The sequence below is a fragment of the Sus scrofa genome, chromosome 1 (genome assembly GCF_000003025.6).
Source record: "Sus scrofa isolate TJ Tabasco breed Duroc chromosome 1, Sscrofa11.1, whole genome shotgun sequence".
NCBI classification, from domain to species: domain Eukaryota; kingdom Metazoa; phylum Chordata; class Mammalia; order Artiodactyla; family Suidae; genus Sus; species Sus scrofa.
Genome location: NC_010443.5, coordinates 128,191,536 through 128,218,748, shown reverse-complemented (window position 1 = coordinate 128,218,748; position 27,213 = coordinate 128,191,536). Strand labels below are relative to the sequence as shown.

The window sequence follows — 27,213 nt, the reverse complement described above, 5'->3', positions numbered from 1 at the left end:
GCTGCCAGGCTGCTCCTGGTTCTCAGCCCTCTCTTTTCCAGGACTACCAACCCACCTTGTAATTCCCACCACACCCTCTCCTTTCTCTCTAATTAACCACACTTACCCTTTTGTGTATAGAGAATAGAAGGATTTAACTTTTAAATTTAAAGTGTGCCTTTAATATATGTCTTCAACAGCTGTCTCGGTCACGTAGCCAGTGCCTAGAGAGCAGGGGCATTGCGCCTTTCTCCATGCAGAACTCAAGAAACTTCTCTACACAGAGAGAGCAGGTGTGTCCCAGAGGAGATAGTGATTGGGGTAGCTTTGGGCTCTGCAGGCGTGTAAACACAAGCTGCAACTGATAAGAAAGGCTGAGAGTACCTCATTCCCTACCCCAGATCTACCTCACTGCACTGTGCTGCTGGCTTTCTCTCCAGTGTCCCAGTCATTCCCAGGGCCATCCAGGACCACAGCATCCTGGTGGACTTTCAGCCAAGGGGCTGGAACTGTGCAGGACAGAGGGACTTCTTGGATGTGGTTGGGAAAGCGATTCAAAGGAAGGCCAAATGTGGGATCTCCCAGGTTTTTTTCCAAGACACAAAAATAGTATGATATAGAATATCTGCAAAGTTTCTTCTCCTAACTTAGTTGTGACTGATACACCTTCTGTAAGTGCCTTTCTTTTCTTTTCTTTTTTTTTTTTGGTCTTTTTGCCATTTCTTGGGCTGCTCCTGTGGCATATGGAGGTTCCGAGGCTAGGGGTCTAATAGGAGCTGTAGCTGCCAGTCTACGCCAGAGCCACAGCAACGCGGGATCCGAGCCACGTCTGCGACCTACACCACAGGTCATGGCAATGCTGGATCCTTAACCCACTGAGCAAGGGCAGGGATCGAACCCACAACCTCATGGTTCCTAGTCGGTTTCGGTAACCACTGCGCCATGACGGGAACTCCTGTAAGTGCCTTTCTTATTTGTTGAACTGTTTATTGTCTGTCTCCCTCACGCCCAACACCAGGATGTAAGGTCCATGGTGGTGGTGGCGGGGCATAGATTTTGCTTCCTTCACTGCCTTACCCTCTACACTCAGAACAGGGCACTTACAAGGCATGCAGTGAATATTTATTTTCTTTCTTTGCTTTTTTTGCTTTTTAGGGCCACACCTTCAAGCATATGGAATTTCCCGGGCTATGGGTTGAATTGGAGCTGCAGCTGCTGGCCTGCACCACAGCCACAGCAATGCGGAATCCAAGCTGTGTCTGCAACCTACCACACAGTTCACAGTAATGCTGGATCCATAACCCACTGAGCAAGGCCAGGGATTGAACTTGTGTCCTCATGGATACTAGTGAGGTTCATAACCCGCTGAACTACAACAGGAACTACTCTTTTTTTTTCCTCAGTAAATATTTCTTGAATGAGTAAATGGGCTCAGGCAGTGAAACAGTAGAAAACTCCCAGCCTCCAGGGAACAGGTGGGAGCCACCGTGAGGAAAGTGCTGATTGCATGGGAACAAAGATGAGAACCAGGACTGAAGTTTAATGGTACCGTGGAAGTAGCCATTGCAACAACAAAGTGACAGTAAGCTGCTTAGCCAGTCTTTTTCTTTTCTTGAAATCTGGGTGTCAGTAAATCATGGGCAAGTCCAACAATTCTGGACTTGCAAGGCCAACCTCACAATTCTGGATGGGACACCATGGATTCCCTGGGTCCTGAACAGGGTCCTGGGGAGTGATGCAAGCAGCCCAGGGGACCCTTCATCATCACCTCCATCATCTCCTCTGCTACTCAGGTCACAGCCTGGAAAAGCCTCTGTTTGGGTGGGGAGTGGCACAGCCTGCATTTGAACTTGCTCTTTTTCTGAAGCGTAAACTCTGTGCATCCAGTTCATTGTCTCGGAATTTATAATCCAAGGTCTACATAGATGTTCTTGTAACCCTTGATGTCCTTAAACTTGTCACTCCGCAGATTTGCTTGGATCTGCCTTTGGCCACTCTTGAAGGGGACAGTCTCCAGAGTGAGGCTGGCTCTGTGCTGGGGTTTGAGGACGCCAATGCTGCAGCAGAGAAAGGAGAGTGTCAGAAAAACTAACCCACAGCCCTTTTCCACTCAGCCACAGGCCTCCCCTTCCTGGTGTCCAGACAGAAGGACAACACTCGCCCACCCCCGCCCAGGATAAGACGGGAGGGAGGGCCAAGTGCTCCCGGCACTCACAGGACCCTCTGCTGTTTCCTGAAGAGACCACTTCCTTCCACAGTCAGCACACAGTCCGCAACTGGCTCTGAGAGGGGGTTTGAAAATATCACCTGTATGGAGAGTGGCTGGTTCACAATGGCTGCCCCTAAAACCTGAACAGGGAAATGCAGAAAGGAGGGAGCAGAGAATTAGTCTCACATACACCCCACCTTCAGCTCCCCAAACATCTGTGGAGGGCACGGTTCCCTAGATCTGTTGCCTGAAGAGCTAGACCTCCATGGCCTTTGTTTTCCAACTATGAGTTACTTAATGGGTTGTCATCAACATTTTAAAAAATGAACTAGAAGAGAATATCAGTCTGCATCACACAAGACATTTGTTAGGTGAAACTTTCAGTTCACTTATACATGTATGGATGTTTGTGTTAAACATTGTTCCTCCACCCCGCGTATGGAAAGGTCTCATGAATTGGGAATCTCCAGTAATGTTTCCTCTGCTCTAAGGATTTCATCTGAGTGCGAAATAATCAAGAGCTTCCAAAGGATTCTTGTGCACAATTCCAGTGGATAGAATCTCCTTTGGCAGTTTTTGTCTGTTTCTTCTTCTTGCAATCCGGGTCCACCCCTTCCTCCCGTCTTATCATAACTGGCTCATTTTCTTTCAATCCCTGTGTGTGAGTCAAGGGCCATGGATCATTCAGGGCTTAGAGAGAAGGAAGCAGCCTCAGGAGTCCTGGAGGCACCTTGGGACTCCCTCCCTAACAGACTCCAGTGGACTCCATACACCAGCAGGGGGCACGGCAGGCTCACTTGGCAGGGTCCCAGAGGCTGCTTGGCCTTGGGGAGGTGGCCCTGGAAGGAAGGGCCCTGTGAAGCGGCTCCCTCAGGATGTCAGAGCAAGAGGGTCCTTGGAGGCCATCTAGTCTAATCAGATCATTGACAGTTCACGATACAGAGGTCCAGGGGCTTGTCCAAGGAGGCATCACCAGGAAATGGCAAATCAAACCTGAGCTGACCTTGGAGCACTGCTCTTCTCCCACTCAGCACCCTCCCATCTGAGCTCATCTCCCCTCATATTGACCCTGGGGAGGGCTGACAGCCAGAGGAGGCACAGGAGAGGGGTCTCCGTGGCAGCTGCTCAGAGTCCACCCCTAAGGCCTTTCATGGTGCAAGAGAATGGAGACCTTGTCCAGTGTTTCCAGCTAAACCTCCTGCTCCTGGTGCGGGGGGGGGGGGAAAGGGGGGCGTGGGGGGTATCTGGAGGCACCAGAAGAGGCAGGGGCTGCTCCCCAAAGAGGGCCACGTGCAGGGCTCTTGCTTACATTTATCATGATGCTGGGATAGGCTAAGGTGATGATCTTGTTCACCAGGATCTTCTCCGGACTGTTCTTCTCTTCGCCCAGGGCACTAATGCGGATCAGCTTGTCTGTGGACAGGTACTGGCTGTACTGAGAATAAGGGATTTTGCAGGAATGGGTCTTCGCTAGGGAGAGAACACAGAATGAGGTGAGACTCACTGTGAAAATCAGCTGGGCCTTCTGATCAGGGCCCTTTCTACAGAGAGGAAGGGGCCAACGAAGCAGACACTCGGCTTTCAGATGGAGAGACAGAGAGGTGAAATGGCTTGCCCAGTGTCATTCTATTGGTAAATGCGTGTGCACGGAGGCTCTAACCAAGGTCTGGATGGCTTCAAAGCTCAGGTTTTCCGCACCACCCCAGGCCATATTCTTTCAGGTAGTAAAGGAAGGACTGGAGGAGGAGGAGCAGGAGGAGAAAGGAAAGAGAAAGAGGAGACAAGACAGAAGGTAGGAAGAGAAGGAGGACTCTCTGTAGGAAGGGACACTAGGAAAAACGGTGTCACAGGGGTCTGTCCCCAAATCCTTGTTGGCTGGCGTAACCCCACTGGCATTTCCATAAGCCACTCTGTGCACACAGACTGTCCCCATGCCCATCCCTGAGCCCTACCTTCTTCAGGAGCGAGTGTGAGGAAGGCTGTGTCCTGCCAGAATGGAGGCAGGGGGCTGCCATCATGCAGCAGGGACTGGGCACTCAGGTTCACTCTGAGGTCCTTGAACTGGAGCGACATGTTGAGCGCCAGCAGGACAAACCTTATGTCCCGGCCCATATCCGGTGGGTCAAGCAGCTGGAATTTCAGGGAGACTTGGACAACATCACTGGGCCGAAGGGAAGGCGTAGCCAGGCTCCGAGGACTGTCCCTCAGCGGCAGGGACCCGGAAGGTTGCAAGTCCTCTCGGAGGGAGCCTTGGGACCCTCCAGCTTTCAGCTTCTGAAGAGCCTTCAGGAATACCTGCCTCTCCTGGGGGGAACCTGGAAGGGCAGAGCACAGCACTAGCTGTGGGCCGGGCTGACCCGGGGGCTGAGCCTTGCCTGAACACCCTCAGCAAGGCTCCACTGGCACTGTAGCGGTGTTAAAAACCTTCATTTCCAATAACAGAGGCTTCCTTCTCCTTCCTTCCAGTAGTTCTGGAATTGCCCCAGTGATAAACCACTTGTCCTTGAATCCTTGCCTCAGGACCCACTTCTGGGCACCCCAACCCGCATGACCTCAGAGAGGATGGGAGTGGAGGGGATGCTGGTCAGTACCCATGGGTGTGTCCAATGCTTGTTTCTTATCGTGTGGCTCAGACACTGGAGCTTCTCTGTGTTGGCCTCAAAGTTCCACATGGACAAAGCACAGACCCTCACTTCCTGGTGCTCCCAGGAACCTCAGGTACCCCCACACAGAGAGGTGCAATGGCTTGCTCAGCCTCATTCTACTAGTAAATGGGTGCACTGGGGCACCCACACCACCCGACACACATAGTCCCCCTTCATTCCTGCTCAGATCCGGCCCCTCATCCTGCCTCTGGCCCTCTCAGATTGCATGCTTTTGCTTGGCTCCCTGGTACTTGAAACAGGTGGGTGGTCTCACTTTCCAGGAATTAGTCTACAGCTGACTGAGTTAGCCGCTCTTTGCTCCTGCTGGCTTGGGTCAGAAGACCCTGCCAGGTCCCCACCTCTCTGAACCATCCCCTGCACAGGATGGATGTAGGCGTGAACATTTGGGTTCACTTTAGCCTTGGTGCTGGCTCTGGTCTGGCCTGTCCACCATACACCCAATAGAACACAATGAATCAGTAACTTTAAATTAAATTAATAAATAGGCGAGAGTTGACTCAACCCCCTGCTATCTTCAGTGGAAGGCTGATTTTTCAGGAAGGCGGGGCGAAGAATTCCTACACTGTTGATGGGATGCCTGTCGATGGCCCTGTACTCAAGGAGACCCTCTTGTGGAGGTGCTCACTGGCCTGTGGGACGTGGGGTGGTGGTGGGCATGAGGCAGTGAGGCGCTGGGGACACCCCACCTGGAGCCTTAAAACTAAAGGGCTGAGGAGACAGTGCGCCTGGTCCCAGCCCCCTAAGGGGGCCACCCCAGTTGGCAGGGAGGGTCCCTGGGGTGAGGGTGGGGTGCCCACGGGACACGGGCTCCTGCAGTGGCCTGGCTTGGCCTACCTTCTCCGTACTTGTAGTTCTCCGTAATGTCATCCCGCTCATTGCTCTGGATGCCCTTCGTGCTAATAAAATTGCCAACAGAACTGGTGTCCTGGTGAAGTTTCTGCTCCTTCCCTCTGAAGACCAGCCAGGACATGCAGTCAGCATTCACCATGGAAAAGGCGAAGGCGGTGTCATAGTTCAGATCCACCTCACCCTCCTTGATGGCTCTGACGGAGGCAGGGCCGCAGCAGTAGAGACCTGCAGGGGAACAGAGGGGCCTTGGCTGGGCTGCGGCTGCTGAGCCGGCCGGGCCGGGGGCTGTTTCTGTGGAAGTGGGCCCTGCCTGTCCTCTGAGGGCCTCACCGTTGCTCGTCTCCTGAGGCGTGGCATCCAGCACCTGCCAGCCTCCGTATCCTTCGGGAAGGTCTCTGCGGGCCATCCAGCACTCGTTCCAGACGTGGAAATTCCTGGGGGTGAAGCCAGAGGAACTGGTGTCAGATGAAGCTGAGGGAGATTCTGCAGGTCTTGTGCTCCTTCTGGAGAAAGGCAGGGATGATGAGGGATGGACGGCTGGATAGAAAGACGGACAGCACACCGCAGGCCTTCAGGCCTCTGTGGGAGACAGGTGATGCCTATTCCACCTGTGAGCCTCATCTTGCCCGGAAAAGAGCTTTCCTATTTGTGATCGAGAGGGAAGGCTTCCAGAGCCAGCAAATGCTAAAACCCTTCACTCTCTCTCAAAAAGCCCTTGTGGCCCTTTCCTGTGTGTGTGCTGCTGACTACAGAGGCAGTCACAGCCTCTGTGTCCAAAAGGGAGACCCCAGGCCTCCTGTGGTCCAAGCCACAGGCTGAGGATTAAATGCGGAGGCGACAAAGAGGAAACCACCCCCCCTGCCCCCATCCAGCCCCAGGGCAGAGATAATGAGACGATTCTAAACTCAGAAAATCCAGAAATTATCACAACCTTGTAAATCAACTATACTTCAATCAAACTATAAATAGCATAAAAGGATAAACTAAGAAAATCTTTGAATTTGTGTTCAGCTGCCTCCCAGCTGTAGGGTTGGGGATACTCAGCCTTGGGTCTGGTGGAAATGGAGGCGTGGAGGGCAGCAGGGTTGCAGGCACAGTCCTGCCCGGCTTCCTGCTGGTAGGGTTTGCCCTAGAAAGAGAAGTTGTCTCTCACCAGACAGTGTCTTTCTTCTTATTCTCCAAAATCCTGCCTGTGTTGTCATAATACTCATCTATGATCAGGTTTCCGTCTGTGTCGTGGCCAGAATCAAAGTTGGTGATCACGCGGGTGGGGATCCCCAGGCACCTCATCACTGTAGAAAGGGCAGAAAAATCTCCTGTTGGCTGTGGATCCCTGGACTTAGGGCCCTGGGCTCAGGACTCATGCATCTGACACCTGCAGGACCAGAATGGGGCCCTGGGTTGACAACATGTCCAACCTTCCTTCCCGCCTTCCTGAGCTCCTCTCCCTGGGGCTCTGCGCAAAGGTGAGGCTGCTGGTTGTTCAGACCAGCAGTGCCAGGGCCGAGAGAGCATCTGGCAAGTTTGGGGTTCCCCTGGCCTGGCCAGCAGGATGAGAGAGGCAAGCCTCCTGCAAGACTAGGCAGTCTGACCCGTCTCACTTCTCTTTTGGCCATAAATCTCCATCTTCCCATCTCCCAACCAAGTAGCTGGAATTTCTTCCCTCACGTGGTAAGGATTAAGACCAGCGGATTCTTAGGCAATGAGTCCCACCACTTGCATACCCCCTTCTCTATGGGTGTATTGGCTGGGAAGCTTAGCAAGGAAAGTATCACAGATCCGGCCAGGAAGGGAAGGAAACCATATAACAAAAGACTAGGAAAGTAAGAGTCTGTACCTAATGGAGAAATTATTGAAAGGAGGTCGAATGTTGTCTTTATTCCTGAGGGGGCATCCCTTCCCTTTGCCAGTCAGCTTTTTTCTTTGCCTTCTGCCATATTTTTTCCCCAATTCTGCACTCTCTTAAGAACAGCAATATGACCCAACCTATCCCACCACCAATGCCCTGGGGACCCCAGATCCTTCAAGTCCAAAGGAGACAGCCTTCAATAATAATGATAATGATAACCACAGATTCTGCTATCCTGGCACTGTGTTGCACGTATTTTGTGCTCAGGACAACTCTACATGGAAGCTGCTATTATCCCCATTTTATAGACGAAGACTCAGAGGGTAAGAAAATTTGCTACCTTGACTATAGCCACATAGCTGGGAAGCAGCAGAGCCTTGCTGCTAAGCTTGTACCCAATTCTGAGCCCACCTCCCACAGATGCACACAGTTCAGTGTTCTGGTATTTTTCACCTTATTATATATCCCATGTATTTTTCCCATGTTTTGATACATTGCCAAAAGCAAGATTTCTAGCAGTGTTATTTTTACATATTTGGTCGGGTTCTCATTTTTCCCCTGGTAAATAACTCTGTGAGGGACATCGCTGTACATCATTTTCTATTTTCCCCCTTGGAAGAGATTCTAAGAGGTTAAATGACTGAGCCAAAAAAGAGGGATATTTTTAAGCATTCTTTAAAATACTACTGTCATTTTAAAAATATTTATAATTTGTAGTTTAGATACTCATACGAAACAATTGCTTATAGATTTTAGCTAGGCTCCTTTTTTTATGTTGTCACAAAGCCACTTCAGGCCAGGGGTGGGGACACACCTCTGGATGCAGCCCAAAAGGGGAGGAGAGAAGCCCAGAGGGGAATCATGTGCCTCCCTGGAGCAGCACGTCTGCACAGGGCCAGGGAACGAGGGCAGGGAGTGAGCAGAGCTGACAGTGGGTTGTGGGTGGAGGTGACTTCCCTCGAGGGGAGGGTGAAGGTGGCAAAAGCTGCCACTGAAGGAACATGAGACAGGACTGAGGCAAGAGCATGCCAGTGACTCAGGAGCACTGCCTGGGCCCATTTATGCTAATTACAGTGAGGAGGGTGGATAACACTTAGGATAATAAGAGCACATGCCAAGGAGAGGGGCACGGAGAGCAGGGAGCAAGCCTCCAGTCTTCACCATGATTGATGAATTCATGAATGGCCACTTGAAGTGTTGAGTGTGGAGACATGGCAGGATGGGCATGTTCCCACCTGAGCACAGGTCATTGATTTTGTGGCACTCTATGTTCTCTACTAGACATGGCACAGGATGTGTAATGATTTGTTTACGAGCCTGTCTTCCTGAGGGTAGGAATTATGTGATATCCATCTTTATTGTTCTATAGCCATTAACAAGACAAAACCAGGCCTATACTGGTGCCTCTTTGCGGGACGGGTAAATGGATGTCCCCATGAACCTTGTGTCCATTCTGGCAATTTCCGACATCAGCACAGCACTGTCCTAATGGCTGTGCACTGTGCTGTGGGTGCCACGTTTGACTGTCAGTAGAGCATAAGCCTTGAGTGGTGATGGATTTGCACTGATCCATCCTCACTCCTTTTTCATTGTGGCTTGTGAGAGGACTAGACAGAGGAACCACAGTAAGGCGACAGAGGGACAAGAATGGCTTCTTACAATGGGAGGAGGCTTTAGCTTCAGTATCACATGAAGGGAGCTAACTATGTTCAGATCTGGACAGCTGCGCACATACATGTTTCCTGGGGTGTTGCCCCCTCTGCCCTGTTTGCTCAGCCCCTCTGCAAAGAGCTCATCCTGTATTGTGGCTTCATCTCTCACTTTGTGCCCATGACTCCTGAATTTGAATCTTGAACCCACATGGAGACCTTGCTGTCACCAAGTGCATCCCCAGCTGAGCTTATCCTTTGTTTTTCTCAAGTTGCCTTGCCAGTCGATGACATCATCATCCTCGTAGGTGCCAGGCATGGTGCCAAGCACTGCTCAGGCATAATCTCACATAATCCTCTCCACAACCCTGTGATCATCCCAACTTCAAAGAGAGGTTGAGGTCACATGACAGAAAGAGGAGCACCAAGGCAGATTTAAACCCTCGTTTCTCTAATCTCAAAGCTCCAGTGCTTTTAACTACGAGCCACAGCATTGCACCTTCACTAAACTAAGCAGCAAAGCTTCATTCTCAGTGCACCTTCCTCTGTGAAGTTTTCACGCATTACTCTGTGCCACACTCATCTCCTTTCTCATGTCTTACTTAATTCCAATCACCAGTGCCACACACTGAATCCCTGGATGAAGCTCTCTCTGATTTCATGGATTCATCTCGTCTTGTCAGCCAGATTACAAATCCCCCCTAGAATAGGGCTCAGATCAAATACTTTTCTTGCAATTCTTCATTCCTAGCCCAGTGGCCCAGTGCTGGCCAGAGTAGATGCTCATTGAATTTGTGTTGAAGATAGGTTTGTTTTGTTTTGTTTTGTTTTTGTCTTTTTAGGGTTGCACCCATGGCACATGCAAGTTCTCAGGCTAGGGATCAAATTGGAGCTGTAGCTGCTGACCTTCTTCACAGCAATGTGGGATCTGAGCCGCATCTGTGACCTACACCACAGCTCATGGCAACACCATATCCTTAACTCACTGAGAGAGGCCAGGGATCGAACCCACATCGTCATGGATACTAGTCGGGTTTGTTACTGCTGAGCCATGATGGCAACTCTGAAGATAGTTTTCTTTTACTTTTTTCTTTTTTTTTGGCTGCACTTGTGGCATATGGACGTTACTGGGCCAAGGATTGAATCTGAGCCACAGCTGTGACCTACTTTGCAGCTGTGGCAACACCGGATCCTTTAACGTACTGCACTGGGCCAGGGATCAGACCCACACCTCCAAGCTGCTGCAGTCAGATTCTTAATACTTTGCACCACATTGGGAACTCCAAAGATAGTTTTTTCGAACCTCACTTCTGCAGACTATCAGTCTTGATGACTCACAGTTTGACCTGGGACTCAGGTGACTCTTTCATTGATAATTTTGTGGGAGCTGAGTCCCTTGTAAAAGATAGCCCCCATAGAGCATGTGTGTTTGTGTGTGTGTGCACATACATGCATGCATATTCACACAGTGATTCTTGGGCAAAAGTGGTCAAGATCTCAGAGCCAGAAAAGACTGTTAGCATTCCTAAGGTATATTATACCACCCACCCTCCTGGCATTAATTGCTTTGTCTCTTCTCTCAGCCATTTGGCACTTATTCAGTGACAAATGTCAAGGCCCCATGGTGAACCAGGCAGTGGCTTAGATGCTTACACAAAGACGAAAGACAGTCCTGCCTTCAGGAAGCACAGCCTCCCTTCTGACCATGACGGACACCGCCATGATGGTGTATTAAAACATGGAGTCTGTTTCAGGACTGGCTGTGAAGTCTTCTCACTAGTTCTTTCCTCCTCTGCCCCATGTGGAAATATGCCTCCAATTTGATAAGAGAAATCAGTGCAAAGTTCAAGTTCAATGTATCAAAATGCATTTGGTCAGCCTTGCTGCCACACTTGCATGGCTTATACCGAAGAATAGAGTCAAAGCCCTAGCTAATAGAGTCAAAGTAATTGCATTTGAATGTGATGATTTTTAGCATCTTTTAATTTCCCCCTGGATGCATTAACCTTGCAAATGGTAAATGTATTACTTCCTGTTCGTCCTCTCATGCCTTTAATAGTCCCTTATAACCGAGGTGGTTATATTGCCTTTGTTTTTCAGATGTACAAAGTTATATTGGAACAGCTCTCTTATCTCCAGTGGCAATGAAACCTAAAACTTCTCTAAAAAATAAAGTCTATTTAAAAAAATTACCAAGCAAGTAAAAGAGTTTGTAAAGAAGCCAGAAAATATGACTCATAAAGAGAAAAAATGCTCGTAGAACTAGATCCACAAATGACAGATGTAATGGAATTAGCTGACAAGGACCTTAAGACAGCTATTTTAAGTATTATCAATATACCCAAAAAGATAGGAACATAATAAGAAAGATGGGCGATAGAAAAAAGACCCAATGGAACTTCTAAAGTTGAAAAATACAGTATGTAATACAAAAAACATAATGGAAAAATGTTGCACAGAAAGATATACTTTTTTGTGAGAACACATTCAAATACCATGTTACATATTAAACACATCAAAATATTTCCCTCTTGAGGAGAGAGATGAATAGGAGTGGGTTATGAGCTAAAAGAGGGAAATCAATTAGTTAAATAATTAATTTTTTAAAAAAGAGGGACCTGGATGTACCCTAGCACCCTAGTGGGTTAAGGGTCTGGTGTTGTCACTGCTATGGCTCAGGTCACTGCTGTGTCACAGGTTCAATTCCTGGCCCAGGAACTTCTGCGTGCCATGGACACAGCAGAAAAAAAAAAAAAAAAAGCAACCTGACAGACCTATTATGATACATGCCATGAAATGAGAAACATGATTAATAAACATTCCAAAGGAAAAAGGAGGGAAATAAAATGAAAAATTGGTAGTGAGGATGAGGAGCTGAAGTTTGAGGGATGTCTGGAAACATCTTTTGAACAAGACCCAGCCTGACCTCTGCAGCCCAAGTACTAGAGGCTGAAACAGTATCAGACTAATTATGAGAGCTAACACTCGTACAAAGCTAAGCATGTGCCAGACAATTTTCCAAGTGCTTGCCTTATCTTAACCCACCATGCTGCAAGGGAACATGCCATGGAATCCTTGATAAATCAGTAGAGAGTCACAGTCAATTTGTGCTTAAGCCAAAGGCTGAGGCAAAAGTAAAGCACCAGGGCCTTGGCTGAGGTTCCTTCTTTGAGGATAAGGGCTCATTAAAACCATGAGGACAGGAGTTATTGTACTGAAGTGAGGATAATGAGGTATTTTAGAGGCCACTATATACCTGAGTGAGAAGAAATCTTAGCTGACGTGTGACCCAGGAGTGTTCAAAGCAGTTTTAAGCAGAGGACTCTACATGTGAGCCATATCCTAAGTGGGGATCCAAGATATAAAAGATGTACAGATGGGGTAGTTTTGGGTGAAGAAAGGAGGGCCCCGCCTTAAGCACACAGTCTCCTCATTTCCCAGCTACTTCTCACAGCCCTCTCTGGGGCTCCAGGCCAGGACCCAACCTGAAGAAGAGGTGATGATGCCCACAGGTCTGCTCAGAGTCCCAGCCCTCAACCCAAGCACGCTGCCCTCACCCCCTGTGCAGCTGTGGGCAGGTACAGATCAGGCACATTCCCAGGATGCCTGGCTTCTCCTTTTTAAACAACTTTACCGGGGTATAATTCTCATACCACAAAATTTACCCTTTTAAAGTGTACCATTCAGTGGTATATTCATAGGCTGTGTAACAATCACCACTGTCTAATCCCAGGATGTTCCATCACCTCAGACCCACTAGCAGTCACTTCCCATTCTCCCCTCCCCCAACCCCAGACAATCACTTCTCCACTCTCTGTCTCTAAATTTGCCTATTCTGGGCATTTCACATATATACAATCTTATGATAGGTAGCTTTTGGACAAGTGGCTTTGGGGAGAAGTTTCAGGTAATATAGCATCACTGTCCCCTCTGTTCCCCTGTTACAGAGCACAGCAGCCAGGCTACTCAGCCAGGGGCTGTGGGGACTGGGGAGGGGGGACCTTGTCACAAGAAGTGGATGGCCAGAACAGGAAAAGCCTGATTACTGAGCACCAGAAGGGTAGGTCAGGGATTTCTCTGAAATTCCCAAAGTAACAGCCAACTAAATTGATGTCAAGGAAACAGCTGTCCCCAAAATTATAATCCCATCTTATCTTTGATGCATGCAAAGTCTTCTCTGTGTGATTTTTCTTGCAGAAGTCAATATGCTGACATTATTAAAATGCAATAGAGGGGCTCAGAACTGCAGAGGGGAGAGGGCACAGCTGAATTAGACGAGAGTCACATGGTCATCTTAAGCCTCAGTTTTCTCATCTGAAAAACGACAGTAACGATATCTACTTTGAAGGTGGTTGGGAGGATGGAAAGTGCCCAGCATGTGCCTAAAGCACAGGAGAGGCTGGGTAAATGGCAGTGTCTAGCATCATTTATGCAAGAGTATAGCCTAGGGATTAGAGCCAGCCAGACCTGGCTGTGAGACCAACTCTGCCACTCAATTTCCTCACCTGTAAGATGCAGACAATGATAGAACAGACCTCAAAAGGTCATTTGGGGACTCAAACAAGGGGATCTTAGTTAGAACTTATTGAACACTCACTGTAGCACGGCATTATTCTAAGCACTCTCCATGTGTGCACTCACTCAACCCTTTCGATAACCCTAAAGGCAGGTACTATCAATTTCTCTATAGAGGTCTAAGGAAACTGAGGCACAAGTTAAATGACTGGCCCAAGGTTACTCAGCCAATTAATGGTAGTGTCGTATTTGAACCCAAGCAGTCTACCTCCAGAGTCTACATCCTTCATTACCACTCTACCCTGGCACCAAAGAAATACCCAGTAAATGTCAGGTATTGTTCATAATAACAATAATAATAATTTTAAAAAACCCAGGCTTTGGCTACTGTCTTGGGTTAAGGATTTGGCTAAATCCTTGACTTTTACTAGAGGATTGAGGCTGGGTCTTATCCATCTTTGTATCCAAGGTTTTTAGAAGTACAGTACCTAGCATAGGATAAGGACGCAATACGTTTCATTGGATGAGTGAATGAGTTTTTCAAACTGACAGACATACTTATTCACCATGGCAACCCTGTTGGGGAAGGCTGGTGTGGATTAAGCTGCAGGTGGACCAGGCCATGCTTGACCCACTTTACCCAGTCCTTTGCTTCCCAGGTCACTAAAGGGCCATGATTCTCATAAACATTTTAATCAGTCTGCTCTCATTGCATAATCTCTACCCACTGGCTTCACCTCTTTCATCACTCAGTTCCAGACAACCACGTCCAAACCCATGGCCCTCTCCCTTTATACACACACACCTGGCCCATTAGACTCTAGGGTTTTCCAGGCCCAGGAAGCTTCCCTCTCTGTCGTATACAAGATCAATCCATTCCCTGCCTTCAGTCCTGTACCTGCTCCCTGGATGTCTCAGACACCCTGGTTCACCCAAGCATCTGTGACTCTGGGCATCAAAGCTGTTGAACTCCTAGTTCCCTACCCCTGGGCAATGAAAGCCTCCAACTCCAGATGGGGTTCTGCAGCTGCAGAGGAGGAGGAGTTCAGGACTCCCCCTCGCCAATCTGCGTGAAGTCACCTCTGTGGGTGTTGACAGAAACCTCCTGGTGCCCTTGAGTAGAGGGCTGGCACCTGCTGCTTTGCACTGGGCTCCACAGGCAGGGTTCCTCCAAGAGCCTGGAGATGGGTCCAGCACACACATAGACACAGACAGCGCCAGACTTTGTGTACAGGGAATTTCTACACTAAAGGCCTGAGTCCTCACTAAACACCAAGGTTGTGGGCAGGTCTGGCTTCTCCGGATTAGACTAAAGTCCTGTGAGTTAAAGCCATACCTGGCCTCTTTCCCCGGCCAGAAAGAATAAACTTCCTGGTTGTGACCCAAGTCAGGTGCACAGATCTGTATGTCAGGAAGCTGAGAGCCAGCCTAGGCATGGTGAGCAGGGTGACGGCCAGGAGTAGGTTTGGCCCTGGGTGAGGCAGAAAGACTCTTCCTGCAACCTCCAGCATGTAACTCACTTCTAGTGTTACCTCCCTCAGTTCTCACCTTTTGCTTCCTCCTCTTGCCACCAGCAAACCAATTTCCATTTGTCTTCTTTCCCAGTGCCTGTTTTTAGGCTTTTCTTCCACAAACGTGGCATTCACTCCCCATCTGAAAAGCTGCCCTGTCATTGTCCTCCATCCCCTGACTCGCTGGGCTGCGTCAGGCCTCCAAGCCTGCTGAACATGTGACAACTGCTGATTCAAGGTCACAGTCGCCATCTGGCTCTGGCCCCTTGGCCCATACCCTTGCTCAGATGCACGCTTCCCTCCCCCGTACACCTCTTCATCAAGCCCGTTCTCTGGACTTAAAAAGGGCACCAATCAGTCTGTAAGTTTTCTAATTACTTGGACTCTCACATCAGTCCTAGGTTAGACCTGGACAATTCCCAGCCAGGCTCTTAGAGTGTTCTGCCAGGCTGTCCAAGTTCAGAAGGGAAGGGCGCCAGGTTCTGAGAAGTGTGTGATTCCCACCTCGGAACCATCCTCTTAAATAAACTCAGCTGTGTGAAGCCTGAGGTCAGTGATGAGACATTTTGCTCCCTTGCTGGAAGCTGTGTGAGATTCCTGGGACAAGCATGGCTCAGAGGTCTGAGACATGAGCCGCTGCACTTTCTCTCTTTCCATGGGGCCCTTTCCACTCCCTACCTGTGCACATGACAGCAGCAAAGACCCAGCACTGCCCGTAGCGCACGGGCTGGCAGCCCGTGGCGTGCCACTGCTTCAGGATGGCCACGCTGCCCGTCCACTCTGCGGGGTTGATGCCGTCTAAGTAATTCTCGCTCCAGTTTCCATTGAGCACTCCGTTGTCATCGTTGCTGTTTATCTGAAGAGAAGCCATATATAGAAGCATGAGAAGCAGCCTTTTCCTCAACAAGAGGTGAAGTGTGGGTTGCCTGAGACACAGGAGGTTTCAATCCCATTTTACCTTCCAGATGTGCTGTAGAAGGGGTTAAATGGGAAGCCAGATATTCTGACAGCTGTTATTTAGTTTATTATTCCATTCTCTTGACTCTTCCTTCCCCCATCCCTGCAAAGCCAGAGCTTGGCTCTAGGAGCTTTTGAAAATATGACAGAGCAAAAAAACAAAAAACAAAACAAAACAAAAAAACCCCCAAACCTTAGGAACAAGACCATTTCCCGAACCAGAGCTACACTCAGTCTTTCCCAAAACGTCCAATTTGGAATTGACAGCAAATTGGAGAGGCAATGGCTCCCAACCAGCTAATTCAGAGCTCAGTTGAGAAGACCTTTTACCCACATTCTTTCATTAGTCTCATCCGAAACTTTACCAGATGGCCCCTGCCTCTCAATTCTTCAGTCCCATGTTGCAAGCGAGGGGCAACCCCGAGTGGGCAGGGCCCCTGCAACTCCGCCCCCTCCCTGGACACGCCCTGGTGGGCGGAGCCAGAGCCGAACTCACCATGGCGCACACGACCCTGCTGATGTAGACTGGGCTGCCCCGCAGGGCACAGTCTGTGGCTGGGTCGATCTGGAAGTTCAGGCTCTTGGCTAGCAGTTCCAGGCAGATGTCTATGATGTTCTCCTCAAACTGCGAGGGGAGATGCAGAGAGGCAAGGCATCGGTGCTTACACATGTGGATATGGAAAGAAATACACGACCCACCCCACCCAGCTCTCCAGTGGAGTGTGTTTGTGGAATACGAACCCACTGGGAAGGAAACTGTCCAGCGGCACAGCTGTGGAGCCTCTTAGGCAGGGCAGGGTCTTAAAACTCTGGGTTCACAACTTGCCCTGTTTGTATGTTCTACTTGTCAAATTCCTGAGGTTTTTTTCCCAATGAGTCAGACTGCCTGAAAAATCTGTTTCTCCCTCTTCTCCCCTTTATCTTCACAGCCCTGGAGCTCCCGGAATGTCCTTGCTAAAGCCATGTTGCCTCAGCTTCCACCCCCACCTGCTGACCCAGCTTATCATTGGCAGCTAGTGCAGAGGTGATGGTACCGACTTGCCATAGTGCCTGTGATTCAGTGGGGCTCTGTATTGACTCATAGCATGTGGTTTATGAAAAATTTTCACCCAAGGCAGCCTGATTCTTTGTCCTTCAGGCTTGGCATGAATGCCACTTCCTCCGAGGCCTTCCCCAAGCCGCGCCCTGGTTTATCTCCACAGCTGTGGCTACACCTCTTCCTCATCAGACTCAGTTACAATGATGTAGCCAAGGTCTGCCCTCCCTGCCTGAATGTGTGCTGCGTTCCTCTCAGCACTTCTCACAACTCTGCACCCAGACCTGGCATATATTAGGGACTTTGTTGAATGAGAATAAATGATTGCATTTATTTTCACGAAACACTGGGCAATAAACAGAATTAAGAAGCTTCTCTGAAACATCTTCTCCAGGGGACAATTTGATCAGTTCACTGTTATGTTTTAAAATATTCAAGGAGGGAGTTCCTGCTGTGGCGTGGTGGGTTAAGAATCTGACTGCAATGGCTGGGGTCACTGCAGAGGCACAAGTTCAATCCCTACTCAGCTCTCCTGAGCATCACAATAGGTTAAAGGATCCAGTGTTGCCACAGCTGCAACAGCTGCAGCTCAGATTCAGTCCCTGGCCTGGGAACATCTATATGCCACTGGTGCAATAAAATAAAATAAAATAGCCCCCATGGTCTACAGAATCAAAGCTCTAACCTCCTCTAAAGGCACGTAAAACCCTCCCTGACCCGGCCCCTTCCACCTCTCCTGCCTCGTGTTGCAATACCACCCCATCACCCGCTGCCTCACTGTTTTTGCTCAGGCAGCACCAGATTCCTCATAACCCTGCAGCAGGGCAAACCATTTCTCACCTTTGTGTCTCACACTTCCCCTCTGTCTAGGATATTTTCTCCATGTTCCTTCACTTGGCTAACTCAGCTCGAGTTTCTCTCGGGTTCTCCACATCCAACCCTGTGCTCTTCCTCCCAGGCTCCCAGAATGCCTTGTGCCTGGCTCTCAATCTTCACATAGCCCACTGCACAATAAGTGACCTAATTAAGGGACCAAGTCTCCACTTCACTGGGGGCTCAGGGAGAGTGTTTGATTCATTTTCATGCCTCTAGCACCCAGCACCCTTCCTGGCACTGGGTTTTGGGGGGCACCTGCTGTGGGCTGAGCTTAAAGTAGGAAGTGGGCTTTCAGGAAGGTGGGAGTTGCAGAGCATTGCAAGTAACATGATGCTATTTTTTACAAACAAGATCACATGTTTTAGAATATGTGTAGAAAACCAAACATAGAGGAACACACACTTTGCTGGTGACAGGGCTCAGAACAACTTTAATGTTCTAGGCACCTATTTTTATAACCTGTAAAGTTTTAAAAGCAATTATGTGTTAGTTTAATAATAAAAAGTACACAATGAGAACAAATAATTGAAGAGGCAATCGCGATGGGGCAGGAGATGCACTGTTCCCCATCAGCCCTGCTCCTGGCTGAGACATTCAGCGGACAAGTTTTCCTCAGTGTGACAGAACTGACCCTAGGGTCTGTCACCTGGGGTTGTGAGGATGAAGTGAGTGTGGCAACTGGGGCTCCACTGGAAGCACTGTTAACAAACAAAAAGCCAGGTGCCATCATGGCCACTGTCACTGTGGTCCCTTCATCCTCACCCTCACACTCAGTGAGATTGCTGGGTGGTGCCTTCAGCTTAGATCCTGTGTCTAAATCAGACGTGGTCAGCAAAGAACACCTTCCATCTTTCTACAGCTGCTGCCCTGGCTCCCTGGGGTCACAGCTTACATCTTCCTGGTGTCATGGAGTTCCCATTGATTAGCAATTTGGGGTGAGCCTCACGTGAAGGGCACCACTCCCACTCCCCGCTCCCCAAGAGCCCAGGGCTGGAAGGGCCCTAAGCAAGGCTGAGACTCACCTGTCCATAGTTCCAGGGGCAGGGCCGGATCCAGTTCTTGTTTCCCTGGTAGATGAAGCCATAATCGTTCACGACGTATTCCTGCCTCTGAGGCTCACTGTCCAAGTAGACAGCGTCCTCTGGGAAGCACAGGGGAGGACACAAAGTAGAAAAGTCATGTGGCCCTTCCTGCCCCATTCCCAGCTCCCAAGGGCCCAGCACCATGTAACTCAGCTCTGAGGAGAGAACCAGGTGACACCAAGGGGACCATGAGGGAGGGATCTTGGGGAGGACCCCCCGCCCCCAATCAACACTAGCAATAGGCTCAGTATGAACATGAGGTAGAAGTAAAAATCTACCATCGGTGGAATTTCTTGGTTTGGGTCCTCTGCCCCAAAGCCCCTGGGACCCATTCTCTACTCTCAATCCTCCCTGCTCTCTCCACCCGTTCCTCCTGCCTTCTGCCCACACTGTCTGCTGTCTGTGGAACTCTCCCTGCCTTCAAGCAGATTGAGAAGATGGGACTTGTTGGACAGGTGGTGCTGGGATGTTCTTTGTAGCTTCATTTGTTTAAGACAAAAGCTAGAAATAGGCCACATGCCCATAAATAGGGGACTAATGGAAAATATTTGGTGCATCTTAACAGTGTAGTAATGGTAGCTGTTAAAATGAATGTGCTGATGAGAAAACATGTCCAGGGGAGTTCCCGTTGTGGAGCAGTGGAAACGAATCTGACACGGAACCATGAGGTTGTGGGTTCGATCCCTGGCCTTGCTCAATGGGTTAAGGATCTGGTGTTGCCATGAGCTGTGGTGTAGGTTGCAGATGTGGCTCAGATCTGGCATCGCTGTGGCTGTGGCGTAGGCCAGCGGCTGCAGCTCTGATTGGACCCCTAGCCTGGGAACCTTCATATGCTGCAGGTGCAGCTCTAAAAAGCACAAAAAAAAAAAAAAAAATAGAAAAGAAAAAAAAGAAAACATGTCCGAAGTTGAATTGTTAAATGAAATGAGCAAGTTAGAGTATGCTATATATTAAATAATCCCATCTGTGGTATGTATTGTATGATCACACACACACAAACATTTATGCATGAATTTGCATTTGATAAAGCATAGAACATTTTTGCAAGGCTACACAAGAAAATCTTGACAGGATTATCTCTGGTGGATAGAAGTCGGAGATTAGGGTAAGGTTTTACTTTTCACTTTAGGCTGATCTTCCTTCCTCACTCCCTCTCTTTCTCTCCCTCTCCCTTCTTTTTCTATTCTCTTATTCCTTCCTTCTTTCCTTTCCTGTCTTTTGTTTTGTTTTGTTTTGTTTTCTTTAGGGCCGCACCTGCGGTACATGGATGTTCCCAGGCTAGGGGTTAAATCGGAGCTGTAGCTGCGGCCACACCCTCAGCCATAGCAATGCAGGATCTGAGCCATGTTTGCTACTAGACCACAGCTCATGGCAACGCCAGATCCTTAACCCACTGAGTAAAGCTAGGGATAGAACCTGCGTCCTCATGGATGTTAGTCAGATTCATTAGCCACTGAGGCACAATAGGAATGCCTCTTTCTTGTTTCTTTCTTTCTTTCTTTCTTTCTTTCTTTCTTTCTTTCTTTCTTTCTTTCTTTCTTTCTTTCTTTCTTTCTTTCTTCTTTCTTTCCTTTCTTTCTTTCTTTCTTTCTTTTTCTTTCTCTCTTTCTCTCTTTATTTCTTTCTTGGTTTTACCCTGTACTTCATTCCACAAATTTTCAATGCAAGATAATTCTTATTACTCTTACAATGAAAAAACTGAAGTTAACTTTAGAATGTATGATGAAGGTAGATGCTAACAGTATCAAACTTAACTGTAATAGTTTTCTTTTTAAGTAAAGATGACTTGGTTTATTTTAAAATTCTAGATTAAAAAAAGAAATAGGAGTTCCCGTCGTGGTGCAGTGGTTAACGAATCCGACTAGGAACCATGAGGTTGCGGGTTCGGTCCCTGCCCTTGCTCAGTGGGTTAAGGATCCGGCGTTGCCGTGAGCTGTGGTGTAGGTCGCAGACGCGGCTCGGATCCAGCATTGCTGTGGCTCTGGCGTAGGCTGGTGGCTACAGCTCCGATTCAACCCCTAGCCTGGGAACCTCCATATGCCGCGGGAGCGGCCCAAGAAATAGCAACAACAACAACAACAACAACAACAAAAAGACAAAAAAAAAAAAAGAAAAAGAAATAGCAAGATCTTTTGCCGTCCTTGGTGGCGGCTGGCCATGGAGGCTGAGTGCATGGGATTGGGGAGGTCTGTGGGGGTAGGGAGCAGGGGTCTAGAAATCCTTGGTCCTGACTCTCTGTGGCACTGACAAAGGGGAAGAGATGTGGGACCCCCACACGGGTGTCCCACCTCACCTGGGCACCAGGGGTTGAAGAGCAGGATGAACTCGCCGAGCTGGTAGGCTGTGACAGGCCCCTGCAGGGACTCGATGTGAACCTTCAAGAGGTACCGACCCACGGCCGCCATGGGTGGGGCACACAGGCTCACCTCCATGGAGGCGGCCCCAGTGGCCTCCAGGGAGGCCATCCAGGGGCTGGGGCCACCATGACCTGCCAAGCTGAACACAGCCCGAGTGCCCTTGGCCACGTCCGGCAGTGGTCCTGAGAGGGAAGCAGAGCTGAGAGCTAAGACCCTGTGCCAGGACCTCCTGGCCCCTGAGAATCCCTCCAACACACACAGATACACACAGACACACAGACACACACACTCACCCACACACACGAGCCCTGCCAGCCAGCCGTGGTCCTCACCAGTATCAGCCACAAAGATGATGTTGTCCAGGCCAGGCTGGAAGGCCCGGTTCCTGAAGTACAGGGTGATGATGAAAGCCTGGCCCCGGCGCACGAGCAGGCGGTCGGAGCTGATCTCCTCCGTGTGGTGCCGCACATTGTTCCAGGAGCTCTGGAGGTCGATAAGGGCCACCTCCAGCCCTGCAACAGCATGGCCGGGGGCAGACAACAGAGCAGGGATATGGGGCCTGGCCCAGTCCTGTCCACCACTTACTAGTTGTGCAGACTTGGAAAAGAAACTTAGCCTGTCTGAGCCTCAGTTTCCAAGTCAGTAAAATAGAATCCATAATGCCAGCCTTATGGGCGGGTGTGAGGATGAAATAAAGCTCTGTTCATGCAAGTGCCTCTTTCTTGCTTCTCCCGGCTTCCTTCCCTGCTTCTCTGACCTTCTGCCCTCTTCTCCCGTAAGGAGGTACACAGTTCTTTCCCTGTATTTGACTCCTTTTGTAGGCCTGGCCTAGTCTGATTGCCCTCTTCAGCCTAGAATGGCTCCAAATTCACTCTGGTATTCACCTTCTCAGACTTAAGTGAACAGTTTCACTTGTTCCCATACCAGCCTCCAGATGTGGGAGCAAGTCCCTGGGGTCGCTGCCCCTGGTGACTGTCCTTGGCGAGGACAGCCCCAGAAAGGCCAACACCCAACCTTCTGCAGCTTCTGCGAAAACACAGACTGACCTCACTGTTTTCCAAGTGTGCGTCCCCTAGAGGGCTCTACTTCTGACCTCTCCATGTATGGCATGGTTCTACCCTGGTCCACAGGCACACCCTTAAATCATGGTTATCTCCCTCATCTTCTTCTCAGTCTGTATGCATTCATGTGTCGTAAGTCCCTTCACTCCTTCCCTTAAAATGTCTGTGGTATCCATTGTGTATCTGTCCACATTAACATAATTCTGACCTCCTCTCCTCACTCCTAGTGACAGTCACAGCCTCCACCAAGTCCCTGTGTCCTGTTTCTCCACATCACACCCCCTCAGCACCCCCCACCTTAACACATCAGCAGATTATCTTTCCTCAAGACAATGTGATTTTGCCATCCTTTTGCTTTACAAGTCCTGTGATATCCCACAGCCCACCATACAATAGGCACTCTCCTTAATCTGACACGAATGACCTTGAATACCTCTCACCGGTCCCAGCATGGGCCCTCTCCTCCAGCCAGTCTGTCCCCAAGCGAATGGTAGCCCTACCTGACAGTGAATTTTGATCCTATTAGAGCCACAAGTCAGAAGGCTCCCTCACTATCTGATCAAATTCCACCTGTCCTCCAAGGCCTGTTAAAGACCCATCTCCTTGGGAAGCCTGCCCTAGCTGGCCCACCCTCCTTCCCACCTCTCACTGATCTCCACCTCTTAACGGCATCACTCCATCACTTGCAGAGAACCTAACTGTTTAGTTGACAAGTTAATATCATGCTCAATTGTTCATTTACATTAACAAACCTTTACTGAGAACCTACTAGTTTTAGCTCAGCATGAGATGTTCAGATCGTTTTATAGTTACCTCTTTAATTTGTCTGCCTTCCACCACTGAGGATAGAGATCTAGCTATTTTGTCTCTGCTGTATCTAGACTTTAAGAAATATAAGGAGTTCCCATCGTGGTGCAGTGGTTAACGAATCCGACTAGGATCCATGAGGTTGCGGGTTCTGTTCCTGTCCTTGCTCAGTGGGTTAACGATCTGGCGTTGCTGTGAGCTGTGGTGTAGGTTGCAGATGCGGCTCGGATCCCGCGTTGCTGTGGCTCTGGCGTAGGCCGGTGGCTACAGCTCTGATTAGACCCCTAGCCTGGGAACCTCCATATGCCGCGGGAGCGGCCCAAGAAATAGCAAAAAGACAAAAAAAAAAAAAAAAAAGAAAAAAGAAAAGAAATATGAACTAAATATTTGATAAAAATCCGAAAATGACTTATACTTGTAAATCATATATCTAAGGGACTTATATCAAGAATGCATACAAAATTTGACTAACCGAATAATTAAAAAACAAATCACTCAAATTAAAAATGGGCAACCGATCTGAATAGTCATTTCTCTAAAGAAGAGAAGCAAAAGGCCAATAAGCACATGAAAAGATGCTCAATGTAATTAGTCATCAGGGAAGCGCAAATGAGATATCACTTCGTATCCACTAGGACAGATCTAATAAGGAAGACAGATAATAACGGGTCTGTGAGGATGTGGAGAAATTGGAACCCTCATACACTGCTGATGGGATTGTCAAATGGTGCTTCCACTTTGGAAAACAATCCTCAAAATGTTAAACACAGAGTTATTATATGTCCTAGTAATTCCTAGGTAAATATACCCAAGAGATAAAAAAAAAGTATGTTCATACAAAATCTGTACATGAATGTTGATTGCAGCATTACACATTACAGCACCAAAGTGTAAGCAATCCAAATATCCATCGACTGCTTAATGAATGAGTGGACTGTATAGCCACACAATGGAATATTATTCAGTCATAAAAAGGGATGCTGAATATTCTGTAACATGGATGAAACTTGAAAATGTGATGCTAAGTGGAAGAGGCCAGACACAAAAGGCCACATGTTACAATCCAATAAAATATGCAGAATAGGCAAATTCATAGAAACAGAAGTAGATTTGAGTTTACTAGGGGATGGGGTAAGAGGATCAGGCATGATTACTCATGGGTATGGGGTTTCTTTTTTGAGGTGATGAAAATATTTTGGAACTAGTTAGTGGTGATACTTGGAAAACTTGTGAATTTATTTAAAAAAATCTACTAGGTTGCATACTTTAAATGGGTGAGCTCTATGGCATAACAATTATACCTCAATAAAGCAATTATAAACAAATATGAACCAAATCAACCGTACCAAAATGCCCTAATAAATATTAAACTTTATCTTTTTAAACTTAAGTTCTTTTTGCTATTGTTAACATGCACCTTTCTCATAAACTGGTTGTTTTATTATTGTTATCATGAAAGATATATAAGCATTGGTCAGCATGTTGTAGGCACTGATGTTTGCTAGATTGAATACAGTTCTCTCTCTTTTTATTTATTTATTTATTTATTTAGTCTTTTGTCTTTTCAGGGCAGCACCCATGGCATATGGAGGTTCCCAGGCTAGGGGTCTAATCGGAGCTGTACCCGCCAGCCTACACCACAGCTCGCAGCAATGCTGGATCCTTAGGCCACTGAGTGAGGCCAGGGATCGAAATCGTGTCCTCATGGATGCTAGTCGGATTCGTTTCTGCTGAGCCATGATGGTAACTCCCCTCTATTTTTTATATAATCACCCTGAACTTAATTCAGATTTCAGATTCAACCAACACCTGTTGAGGGCCTGTCTACTCAGTGCTGGGTCCTGTCCTAGCCACTGTAGGACAATTTTCTCCTGGAATACTCCCCACAACATTGAAGGGATGAACTATCACGTCATCCACACATGAAGGCGAGAAAACAAAGGTGTGGGGAGATTAAATGTCTTGCCCAAGATTAAACCTAGAGTAGCTGGCCCTAGTCCAGTGCTCTTTCTATTACCCAAGACCTACTGCCCACTGCTGGCCTTCATTCACATTCCAAAAGGACATATGACCCACTGCCAACTCGGAAAGCACCGGGTTTTTTCCTGTTAGGAAGAAGAAGCTCACTCCTTTTGGAGACCAAATGACTAGACAGAGATTGGCTAACTGGCCGTGATTCAGGTTGGGCACATGACTCAAACAACTCAACAGGTGTGGCAGCAGCACTGGGGCCAAATTTCCTCCTATGGATCCATCGTGTGTCAAGTTCATCTCTGCCTAGAACATAGGGATTAGTCTTCAGCCTAAACATCAGATATTCAAATAGGAAGTACATTTATCGTTGGGCATATTTGTTCTCCTTGATGTGAGGGGAGAATGGGGTGAATTGATCAGGGAGGTAGAAAGGAAATCATAGGACAAACCTTTAAAATAATTGATCTATCGGAGAGAGACATTCCCACAGGAGCACAAAGAGACAGAGGTAAGAATGTGCACTGCAGCCTTGCTTGTGTAACTGGAAAATGGGAACAACCTAAATATCCATCAGTAGAAGACTGGATAAGTAAATTAGTTATAGCCATACTCTGGAATGCTATGCAAAGTGGAAAATATTGAGGTAAATCTATAGGTACTGAATGCATGGATAGAGCTCCAAGACAGACTGTTTGATGGGGAAAAAAAAAATCAAGTTGTAGAAAATATGATGATACCATGGATTTGTCATATAAAAAAGCCACACAAGCTTATCCTATGCATTACATTGAGTGTATATATGTGAATACAAATATATAGATAAAAGACTGGTAACAGTGGTTTCTCTGGAGATGAGGCTGAGGTTGGGGTGGCAGACAGCGAACTATAGGTTTATCTGAAATGATTGCTTTATTTTACTCCAACTGTGTATTCATTATATTTCTTGTGTATTTAAAATATGTAAAAATTTAAAAACAAAAAATAGTAAATGAAGCTGAAACTGTTATGTTGTAGAGCTTCTAGCTCATTCTAATAAATGGTTTCCACTAAACATTTACTCTTCATAGCAGCTCTAGAGAGAAGGAGTTGATACAGAGAGAAGAGTGGTAGAATGATGAGCTACAGACCCCCCTGAGGTGGAGGAAAAAGAGAAAAATGAAGCTTCAGAGTCTAGAGGTGGAAGGAAACTTTAAGATGATCCAGTCCAAGCCCCCTCACTGAGGGCTGGGAACCAGAGAAGCGCCTTGTTTAGTGTCAAAGAGTCAGCTATGGCAGAGAGGGCAGGGACGCTGACCCCTCATCCCTGCCCTGCCCCATATCACTGGGCTGTGGAAGCAGGTGAGTTGCACTCAGCTATTTAGCTTTGTTTACCTGCCAGCCTCCACCTCGACTCCTGGTTCTCAGGCCACCAGTGAATTCTGCTCTTTCTGGGGTTTCTATTCTTTCTGCCTCTGTTCTTTATTTACTCCTTCCTTCCTCTGAATCCACCTCCCCTTGACTTCCTACAGCCTCTCTGTTTTCCTTGGCCTAGAGACCCAGCAGCTCCCTGGGCCTCACCTACCTTGTGCCATGGTCACTGCCTCTGGTCCCCCGGCTGCTCCCCAGAGAAGAGCTGGATGATCTGGAGCCTCAGGAAACTGGTCCTGGAGTGTCTGCTTCCCTTTCCATCCCCAAGACTCCTGGAGACACTGAAGGCGGGGTGGCTGTTGCACTGCCACCTGCTTACTGGGCAGATTGCAACTGGTTTTCTCACTTGCCTTCGGGTTTTTCTTGGCAGGGCTGCTCAGCTGAAAGGAAGTGTGGAGGCCAATGGACTCCCAGGGCCTTGTGCCATGT

At 48.2% G+C, this 27,213-nt stretch overlaps 1 protein-coding gene across 1 annotated transcript; it reads right to left on the bottom strand.

Moving 5' to 3' along the window:
- Positions 1,500-27,102, bottom strand: TGM5 (transglutaminase 5). Its single transcript, XM_013993101.2, has 13 exons — positions 26,939-27,102; positions 21,868-22,047; positions 21,472-21,717; positions 19,119-19,237; positions 16,681-16,809; positions 15,906-16,083; positions 6,857-6,995; positions 6,034-6,137; positions 5,689-5,928; positions 4,141-4,503; positions 3,498-3,658; positions 2,195-2,328; positions 1,500-2,036 (listed from the first exon to the last, which is right to left on the bottom strand). Exons 1-13 carry the CDS (start codon positions 26,946-26,948, stop codon positions 1,883-1,885), a joined length of 2,157 nt encoding a protein of 718 aa, XP_013848555.2. The 5' UTR covers positions 26,949-27,102; the 3' UTR covers positions 1,500-1,882.

What these genes read in the sequence shown, in the direction of transcription:
- TGM5 (XM_013993101.2), bottom strand. An exon ending in GCCCCTGGAACTATGGACAG is followed by an intron (nt 16,810 to 19,118) that starts GTGAGTCTCAGC and finishes CTCCCCTCGCAG; the next exon opens with TTTGAGGAGAACATCATAGA. An exon ending in GCCTCAGGAGACGAGCAACG is followed by an intron (nt 5,929 to 6,033) that starts GTGAGGCCCTCA and finishes GTTCCCCTGCAG; the next exon opens with GTCTCTACTGCTGCGGCCCT.